An 11,174-nucleotide genomic window follows, 5' to 3' on the forward strand; every position below is an offset into this window, starting at 1 on the left:
AAAAAAACCAATTCGATTGGAAAAAAGTAACGCGAATCAGTGAGTCCTATCAAATATCCAATCCATTTCACACACGATACTGCCAGCTAGCTAAGGGGTATTTTTCCATGAATTTATTACTCAGTCGCACATTATTAGTATAATCCATGGGTAATAATTCCGTGAGTCCGCAGCCAACGTCAACTTGACTAAAGCGATCGGAAATTCCAATAATCAATCTGGATTCCAATCCTATAATCCGTTGCCATCACCAAAATAGATGCAATTCGTACTGGGATTGAATCATTTTGATACTTGACGTTGCACTTTAAGAGTCGAATGTCTAAAAAGCAAATGGAAATGTATTGAATTTATAATCATATTTATTTAATTAATATATCGTTAAAAAGCCATAACGAATGTTTAATAATTTAACTAAAAAGAATTAATAATAAAATGATACTGAATATCTTATTGTAAAATATCTGAAATACTGATTCAATGAAAAGTACAAAAGTTTTCAAACATCTTCAAACTCATTTTAAATCAAGTATCAAGAAGTTTCAGTCGCGCTTGAAGGCTTTATAGGAGCGTGTAGTGGGGAGTGACCGAGGGATGCAGGCAAATGAAATGTCCGAGAGAGTCATTGAATCAATACGAACCACGTTACTTACTCAGAGTCAGCGCCACGCGAGCACTCTTATTATTGACCCACCACTTCACAAGAATATGAATCGATCATATTTTTATCATAAATTATCTCCGCAATCTGTCTGCTAAACTTACTGGATAAGGATGTGATTATGCATTTTTTTTTAAAGATGAAATGTTAGTGGTTATTTAAAAAACTTAGACTTGTCCAATTTTCAACCGTCTTCAAAATAAGAGGAAATTATCAATTCGTTTTTTTTTTATTTCGTTTACTTTTATAAATAATCTTATAGGCTTAGGTACAACATGTATTTTAGTCCGAAGTTAATTAAATTTAGAAATCTTGATATAATGCTAAATCATAGCCAAAATATTTAGCTGCTTATTTATCGCAGAATATTGTTAAACTAGAAACTAAATTCTGTTATTAAATTAAATTGTGAAGTTGTGAACTGTTAATAGGTACTTATTAGCAAAGTTTTCATTGAAATGAAGGAGGTGGGCTAAAATAAGATATCCAGGTTGACAATTTTATTATATTTCTATACTTTTGCTTACTTTATAAAGGTCGTCCACTTATCTAAGAAGTGAAAGGCATTACAGATTCCATTTAACGAAACCAAGTGCAATATTTTTTATTCCATTTACATACGATTTCAAGTTTAAAACTAGTATAATATGTGACAATGTAATTAAAATTTACAATAACAAGGATGACGCATTCAAAAAAACACCCGCGCTCAAGTATTTTTCACGTTGCAAGACATCCGACAAAAAGGTCAACTTAAAATGGCCAGTGTATAAAGGAACCACAACTGCATCGTAATTTATAGTACCTAACTAAATAACGCAACACTACCTAATAGTCATAGCTTTGAAATCAAAGATGCAATTTACGCATACAGCATAAAGTTTATATATCACTAGCAGGTCCCCGATTCTGCAATTTTACAATGGCCGATGAATGAATGGTAATTGTATTAAATTTGAAAGTATTCCTATTATCTTAAGCATTTTACCAATACAATATTTGGATGTTAATTGTATTGACCTTGAGTATACCGTCCCGCACTGAATTTCCATTTATATTGTGTAGAAAAATGCTTTAGAGAATACAAAAATTGTCATTTAAAGCCAAATTTCATTAATTCATCGGCTGTAGTAAATTGGGGCCCTGTATCGATGTGTTGAAATATAAACGATTCATGATTCGCGAAACTGGACTTCACTAAATTGCAATGAAATTGGTTGGTTCCTGACCTAATACAGAAATAGGATCGTTTCTGTTTTAGGTTTCATAGCAATTAGGTACTGTTGAGTAATTGCAATCAAATCCTTTACAAATTAACGGGGGGTTGGGGGGGCATTATCACAAAGTGACAAAACCCATACACAAAAATAAAGAGAAAAACAAAATGGATGTCTGTCTGTAACTTAAGAAAAGAGTAACTTGTACAGCGTTATCGATGGTTCGATACTTATCGTTTTTTAGTCAAACTAAGCCTTAACTTATAGACTTGGGATTTTTAGTCCTTATTATTTATCTATTAATTATCCCTTTACATCCAGGCTGACACTTCATTTTCTTGGTTTAAAAGTGATAGTGAAGGGATTTTAGCACAATCTGTACATAACAAGTCATAATTTTGTCTTTAATAACCAGATCTTTCTACAAATACAATTTTTACGGTCGTAGACTGCTACATGGCCGAATCGATTTCTCAACGTTTTTCAAATCTACATCAAAACGCAGTATGAGAGCGTCGTAAAAAAATCATACATTCTCTATATAGCTAAAAAGAGGTCATTTCCCAGCTGTATGACGTTTAGAGTCTAGTAATATTATAACGTATGTGTAAAATAGCTAAGCTTCGATCTCAAAACGACATGGGACCTTTATTTACCGCTCTAACGAACATCCACGCGGGCAGAGACACGAACCAAAGCTATTATAGTCCACTTTTATATAACGTGACGTCACCATGACAGTTGTAATTCGAGTTCCAAAGTTTTAAAGTTAAGGTCACTTACAATTTAAACTGCATCTCTGAATTCAACATGGCAGCTTAATCTCATTTGTGTCTCTGTTCCTTCGAGACTTGCTTCATTTAAAGAAGATATTAATATTAATGTTTGTATAGTTCATTTGGAAAGAATGTGATATTAATTTATTTAATAAATAAATATGAATCCTTATCATGGAAGTTTCTAAAAAATAATTAGGGTTCTTTCATGAAATATTATATTTGAACATGGAACCATTTTTTCTCATTTTTGTTTTAGACACACTCACGTCACACAACATTCTCCATAGGACTAACTTACTTCTATCTATAGATATTAATCGATTTATTAAGCTTAGTTTATTTGATGGAGGATTAAGCTTAGTTTTTTTGGATATCTTTATCATACATGAAAGAACTTTCAACCACCCAGAAGCCTTTCAACAAACAAAACCTTCCACGAAATCTTCATAAACAACAGACTAACAACAAAGTCAGACCCGTTTAATCCTGTAATCGTTTAATTCAAAGTGCAAAGGGCTGGAATTAAAGCATTCCAAGTCTAGATGTTAACAAATTGCAATGGAATATTCAGAGAGAACAAACGAGGTTGTAGCGTCCCCAAATGTATTTAATTTTAATGGGCTGTGGGAGACCGCGGCGCGCCGTGCTGCGGTCACCGTACCGCCTTTGAGAAAAAAAAACATGTACGTCACTGTATGTATACGTCACTACATATGTACATATATAATACAGATACGAGAAGATCAACTCATCTATGTGTGCGTGCGATTTTGATTGTGAAAGAATTGAATTCAGGACTAAAGAAATTTAAACTTGTCTATTATAAGTATGAGCTACAAAGCTATATTTATAGATTTTTATTATAGTTACCAGCACCTGGCACTGTATTGACCTTTCCTTTAGAATTGTTGGTGGTTTGTTTAATTACTGCAAGGTTTATTGACTAAAACACTGCGAGTAGTGCTAATTCATATTTAAGTATCCACACTTAACGTAAACTAACACGTACTACTTAATGCATTTTAATTATTCTGTGAGCCAACATGGTTGTCAAAAGCTAAAAGCAATGCTCAGTTTAATGAAAACTTATATGCATTTGCTAATATCAAAAACAAACTTTTTCGAAATCAAATTGAAATAACGTAATCGAATTTTTTTAGCTGCTCTACCCAGGAGTCTCTCTTAATTTTGGTCCTAATTACAGAATTTCACCGTAAAAATCATAAAAAAATAATAATCAAAGTACTTAGACCTCAGATTCCAAACTTAAAAGCGTATAAAACATTTGACTGCGCTCAAATCCGAGTCAACAACACCGCAACCGTGTCAAGAACACAACAAACAAATAAAACTACGGATGTCCTATAATTTATATTAAAGCTAATTATAAGCCATCTCCGGGCTGGCCTTACCGGTGCCGAATTATTTAAATTAACCCGCTTCCCAGGCTTCAAAGCATTTCCCCATCCGGGTAAGTACGACGTACCGTCTGCAACTAAATTACGCTAAGCCAGATTAACAAAGACGAGGTATGAGAAATTTTCATTGACGTGTAAAATGTTTCAGTGTGTATTAACACTGAAACATTTTACACGTACTTATGGTAGTTATGGTCCACCTAACCTTGATTTTTAAACGAATAGCGCAACAGCTCAGCAGGTCTTTGAACTTGATGGTGCTCAGTTTCTCCCGGTACTAGTTTAGTCCTATTTTTCATTTTGATTTGACTGCCTGGTTGAGGTCAAACCGTCAACTGTCACTATCTGGGACGTGTCGCGGATTTTAGGCGTAGGCCAAGCGTTAGTGTAATCCATAAATGTTGTGCATGAGACTTGGTATTTCATGAAACGCCTGCAACAAGGATTAAATTCCTTGGTACATAAGCAGTTTATAAAAATAAATGACGATTCATGATTCGGTCCAAAACTGAAATTATCGAACCCAACCAAAATCAAATAGAAATTCAGAGTTATCAGTATCATTAGCTGTCTATCATGCAAAGTTCAAACTTAGCGCAAGAGTCGACTTTCAGCACCAAATCGATTCTAATTCGATAGAAAAGAGTAGGCCTATTGATTATATGATTAAAGGATTGCAACACACTGCCATACACCGACACACGGGTATCTATGAGGATTCCTTCACCTTACCAAAAAAAAAAACAAATGCCTACTGATTATGTGAACCCAGTTTCATTGCTGTCCGTACCATAAAAACCATGTCCCAGATTTGTTTTGTTACGTATATGAATATTTTATTGTGGGTCTTTGTGTTGTAAGGTGAGAGAATGGATCTAACTTACTGGTAAGTACATTTTTAAACTAAAGCCGGAAAGTCGGGCCTTTGTTGTCTTAACTTAAGTATTCTATTACTTACAGCTCTTGCTTTGTAAGGTTGATGTGATAACCACGATGTACTTACACTTATACAGGCACTTAAGCAACGGGACTTTAAGGCGCTTCGTGACTCTTAAGTATATAAATAGATTATTAAAATCTGCAAATATTGAAACGCGTAAATCGAAAAAGAAATTGTGAATAACAACTTACAATAACCAAAGTATGAAAACAGAACCATACTACTGAGGCACCGCTGTCAGTTCACTCTACCACCAAGCTGTATCTCATGAACCCCGATAGCTAAACTTATGAAAATAGATGATGCATTTCTATTGCTGCTTTACCAACAAATAGTAAAATAAAAATCGTTTTTACTGTCATATTTTTTTTTGTTTATGAATTTAATTTGCAATACCTATATTCCGTATTTTGAGCTATTCTCCTTTCTGTAGTATGTTAGACTATAAATCCTTATACCTAAATATCAACGCCCGCATTTCCATTCAACGAGATTCCTTTACTTCCTTTAGTACTTCAAGTTAGACAACAAATGAAATGAAATGAAATGAAATCATTTATTCTGTAAGTAGGATATATCATCACTTTTACATGTCTTCTTATTTTTTTTTTTAGAACGCTGGAGTCGACATTTCCTATCTGACTACCCTAACATAAAACCAAGAGCCTATATCTAGAATTAGATAAATCCAAGATACTTGAAAATACAGTTTAACTAAATATGCTACGCCTAAAGCCAATCGCTTCGTGGTTAGTTCAACTTAACAAGAACTTAAGTTAATCTAAGTACCTATAGTTGGGTAAACCTCTGTATCTAATCCCGTTCTAATTGGTTTAACCTTTGTGACTACGAATAGTTAAACTGGTATACAATTTATTAGAGTTAATTTTGTTTTGCCGACTGTTGTTTGTGAATTTCGTAATATAGTTAAGGATACTTGTGGATAAGTGCAGCTTTTGTCATCTATACAAGTGCTTGTCGGTAAAAAAAAAACAATATTATAAACTCTGTATTTTCTGGTTGTATTCCAAATCTGTGTAACAAGTTTTGTCTAAATCCGTTTAGTGATTTTTGCGTGAAAGAGGAACAAATATCTATACATACAAACTTTTGCTTTCATAACATTCATCTATATCTATTCTATACTAATATATAAAGCTGAAGAGTTTGTTTGATTGTTTGTTTGTTTGAACGCGCTAATCTCAGGAACTACTGGTCGAATTGAAAATTCTTTTTGTGTTGAATAGACCATTTATCAAGGAAAGCTATAGGCTATATAACATCACGCTGCGACTTATAATAGCGAAGATACAATGGAAATCGGGAAAAAACAGAGCAGGTACAAATCATAACTTATATATTCTACCCACGGGGACGAAGTCGCGGGCAACAGCTAGTAGGATATAAAATACTTACAGTTAACTATTTGTAATTGGACACACTGGACTAATTTAATATCTCCATAACTACGTATCGAATACTTAATAAGCGTATCGATCTATTTCAAGCATTGATTTACAATAAACTCCTAATTATTGTTACTACGCGAAACATCCTCTAATTATCTGCATATAAGGAAAACTGGGAAAATGTCTGTCAGTTTTACTAACATCAAGATATGCCCAAGTATTGGCAAAGTTATAGATTTTCTTGTTGGCACAACGCCATTCAGTAACTAGAGATCTTATCCAACCAGATTGGATGGGGCTGAACGTATACAGATATTAAAATATTATTCGACAATATTGTTAGTACGGTTATTTGAAGCTTAGATTTCAAGATTTTTTAGATGTCTACCACGCTAATGAGCACTGTGTGTGGTGTGCCACGGGTTTGATATCCGCGAGACAAGCATTTGTGTGATCCTTAAATGTTTGTTACACACCCTTTTTTGATTATGCGGAAGAATCGTCATGGAAAATCCTCCCTTTACCTTCTCGAATGAGGAAGTGGTAAGTGTCAGACTCTTACTGACTAACCACTATGCATCTGCTCCCGCTTCTTACCCGTTAAATTTCTTCTGTTTTTAGGCAAAACGTGGCCACGCATTACGCAAACTGTAAAACGCATTTGTCTAATTATGTCTACTGGACAACACTTTTACGAAATAATTCATAAGTACCATGTAGTAACAAATATTTAATATAAAATCATACTTTAACAAAATATTTACGTTTTATCAGGCAAACATTTCACACCCAGAATAATAAAAAAACTGACACAAACACATTAATATAAATAAAAATCTTATATAATAACCGTTGACGCCTATCGTTGACATTTCTTCCCATAAGGCCATTTGCACCCAATCTTGTCGCATGACAGCTTGCCGCTAGCTCGACCCGTCGCGTATGGCTCACTTCCCAAGTAATTACCCCTGAAAATATTGTTCCTCTAATAAAACACCAAAAACGTTGTCTGGAAGGTAAAGCTATTAGCGATAAGACGGCCATTGTAACCTAAATCTTTATTAACTTAGTATCACTACTGTAATTCTATGGTGTACCAATACTCTAATCTAATCCACTATTCATTAAAAATATAGTCATTATTAATGTTTATATTGTAGTTAAGTGTTTATGTCACTAATCTCCTAAACGACTGAACCGATTTGAATAGTTTTTTTATGGCTTCGGGGAGATGATTTAGATGCACTAATCAGCCCGGCAGAAGGAAGGTCGTCGGATCAGCTAATTTAATATACGAGAAATCCTCTCGTTTTTCTTTGCCAATTTAAACAAAGAATAAAAGAAAATAACTGCTTCTGAACAATACTGTTTCTTAGAAAGTAGTTATTTCTAATGAAAGTATTCAACCGATGGTGATAATTTGTCTCTAATGTCTCTATGAAGGAATTAGTTTTTTTTCCATGAGTACTAACCAAAAATGGTATTTATTTACTATTACATAATGCGTTAATTTACTCACTGGGGTCCATAGTTACACACAACTAAAAACTTCTGCCATTTGTTTTTCGAGTTTTTTGAGATAGCGCAGCCGAGGTGGTCCGTGTCTGACCACACCATCTGAAACATTTACAAGTAAATGCCTGAAAGTTTGCAGATTAAAACGTGGTATCGTGTCACCCAGGTAACTGGGTTGAGAAGGTCAGATGGGTGGTCGGTCCTTGTAAAACACTGATACGGGGTACGTAGCTGAACCCAGTTAGACTGGAAGCCGATCCCAACATAGTTGGGGAAAGGCTAGGCCGATGATATATATAAACTACTAGCTGTTGCCCGCGACTTCGTCCCCGTGGGTAGAAGATATAAGTTATGATTTATGCCTGCCCTGCCCTTTTTTCACATTTTCCCATTTTATCTTCGCTCCTATTAGTCGCAGCGTGATGGTTTATAGTCTAAAGCTTTCCTCGATGAATGGTCTATTCAACACAAAAATATTTTTTCAATTTGGACCAGTAGTTCCGGAGATTAGAGCGTTCAAACAAACAAACTCTTCAGCTTTATATATTAGTAATAGATAATAGATAGTAATAGATAATAGAAACAGATACGATGTGACTTTGTAATATTGTTTACACTAAATAAAGTGAAGAGATTTAAGAGATGAAGTGAAGATAACAATTTTTTTTACAGGTGGACATATTTACAGCTTTCAAAATGATTGACTACAGGAATTACCGATCGACGTGACACCCGTTGAATCCCCGCCTAGGGATAGGTTTTTTTGTTTTCCACGATTGCCTATACTAAGTCTGGGTGCCTTTGTGCATGTAACTTATATATTTGTGAAACACCTACGACACTACGATTAAATTCATGATACGCTGACTTCATAGTCCTCATAATACACTAATACCTACAGGACAGAGTTTTCATTTTTGGTTAACAAAATTTCAATAATCATTTCGGGGAAAAAATACCACAAACCTGAGTATAATGCCCGACATTTTGTACTTTAAAATGTTCCGAGTTCATAGGTCCGAACGTATAGTTCTTGTTCTCATCGAACCAGTTGTCGAGGATGATCTTAGGATGTATTACGTACTTGGAGTCCGTGGTGGAATACCAGAATAAATTCTCGTTTGTATCGAATCTGCCTGATGCTGAAACAAAGAGGTTGTGTTTAACATACGAAGGTATTTTGAACGTCGCGTTACATATCTAAGGCATAATGGGAATTAGACCAATTTAATAAATAGTTCGTCTGGTAAATACGAGTTTTTTACTTTCTACAATAATCTACAATTGTGACTGCGTCACGTATCCGTAAAAGTGTACTAAGTGACGTCACTTTTTAAGTTACCTAACTTAATCTATCTATTTTTTTTGGCAAATACCGTATTAAAGGTAGGAAAAGAATTTATTTTATACGTAAGTATAAATGCCACTGCTTTATGTCTAATTAAAATTACAAACCCTAAGGCCTGAACTATTGAATAACATTAAACAAGAAAATCTGCAAGTAAATCGTTAACTTACGTATAGTCCTGTCTGGATTGTGTTCATAAACATCCAATGTATCTTGTTTAGAAAGCCACTCCGCCGCCTTCTTAGCTAACTCCTCATCCCACACCTTAATAACAGAAAAATAACTAAATTAAATCGGCAATACTTAGTAACTACAGGTTAACGAGTCGAATATCTTGAAAATGTATGTACCTAAGGCGTATATTATTGTATTGATCATGTATCATAAACGTTTTAGTCCAGAGAAATTAAAAAAACTTTCATTTAAAAACAGTTTAAAAAATATTTTTTTTGGAATTGACACTATCAGGCATCTTCTTTGAAAAATTTTTTTTCTTATAAATAATAGCATCATTATAAGTACATACATATGACATTTGAATACTTGTGAAATCGATCGTATAAAAATATAAAAAATTGTCGTTATTAAATTACCATTTTCTTCATCAATGAGGCGGGCGGGTGTCCGTGAACTATGCCCTGCGCTAATTGAAGTCGCCGTTCGTTGTGACCGTCCACAAACTCACGGATTTGTGTACACGTCAAGTTCAGCACTGTGAAACCATGAAAAACGTAAAAAAGTATAAATTGTTGCAACAGTTTACAGAATCCTTAATAAATAACCCCGATAAATACTCTAAGCGTATTTATCGGGGGTATTTATTAAGGATTCCGGTTGGCCCGAAACTAGGCGGGCAACCTATAATGAATCATTATCACGATAGTTACTATCAAAATAAAAAAAATATTTAAGAGTAAATTACTGAAAGTTAATAAGGTTACAGAAGGTACATAGGATGTCAGACTTACCTTCACAATTGATTGTACTTATAATAGTCAGTATTAGGATGATCATCTTCATTTCATTGAAATTGCTCTGCAAAAAATTATTTACATGAATGCAAGATTGGATGAGATTAACGTTTGGTTTTGGTGGCTTTTCCATGCGATTCCCAATTTTAGTTCAAAATTTAAATGACCATGTACCTATGCACATTTTAAGTAATACTTTAAAGTACTTAGAGTTCATTGAAATACTTCTGAATACCAAGTATTGTAGAGATAAAATAAAGTGACAACAAACAGTCAATTTGTAGCGGTTATATTATCACTACTTCTCATCCCAAAATCTTGTAAGATACTCAACAAATATAGCCCAGAGATCCGATAGACGATATCCTATAAAATATAGCAAGAACAAATCCGCTCACCCGACAATATGAATTTGGTTAGAAACCTCACACACGGCTCAAGCGAGAATAACTAATTTATATAAATATGTTGGATCAATAGAACATATTTCTATAACATTCCTTCACGGTTGGAACAAAAAACACTTTTAAATTTAAACATTAAACGTTTTAATCTGAAACGAACATCGGACTGTTTGATTTTTTATCGTTATATAATTTTAGCGATCAGTGAAATGTAACTGGGCTCCAAATTAATTAAGATTACATTATAAATCCTTAATAACAGCAATCTATTTTAGACTGCAGTTGTTTAATTTTCGGCTATTAACGTAACTCATTAAACAAAAAAAACGACAAAGTACAATACACAACTAATTAAAAATGACTGAACGCTAAAATCTCGGTGCTTCAAAATCAGAGTCGGCGTACAGTTGCCTTGTCACTACAGTCCGAAGGCTGTTGGTGTACTGCTCCCCATCAAGAAGTAAAAATCTTTGGCTACCGGCTCTACCGCAAACAAACCTAATGAAACCATC

General features: G+C 34.1%; 1 protein-coding gene across 1 annotated transcript; it reads right to left on the reverse strand.

Moving 5' to 3' along the window:
• Positions 1–7,103: 7,103 nt before the first annotated feature.
• LOC113507797 (venom allergen 5-like) lies at positions 7,104–10,307 on the reverse strand. The gene is made up of 6 exons (XM_026890723.1): positions 10,256–10,307; positions 9,881–9,999; positions 9,458–9,551; positions 8,906–9,081; positions 7,944–8,041; positions 7,104–7,392 (listed from the first exon to the last, which is right to left on the reverse strand). Exons 1-6 carry the CDS (start codon positions 10,305–10,307, stop codon positions 7,284–7,286), a joined length of 648 nt encoding a protein of 215 aa, XP_026746524.1. The 3' UTR covers positions 7,104–7,283.
• Positions 10,308–11,174: the final 867 nt, after the last annotated feature.

The sequence above is a fragment of the Trichoplusia ni genome, unplaced genomic scaffold (assembly GCF_003590095.1).
Source record: "Trichoplusia ni isolate ovarian cell line Hi5 unplaced genomic scaffold, tn1 tig00003150, whole genome shotgun sequence".
NCBI classification, from domain to species: Eukaryota; Metazoa; Arthropoda; class Insecta; order Lepidoptera; family Noctuidae; genus Trichoplusia; species Trichoplusia ni.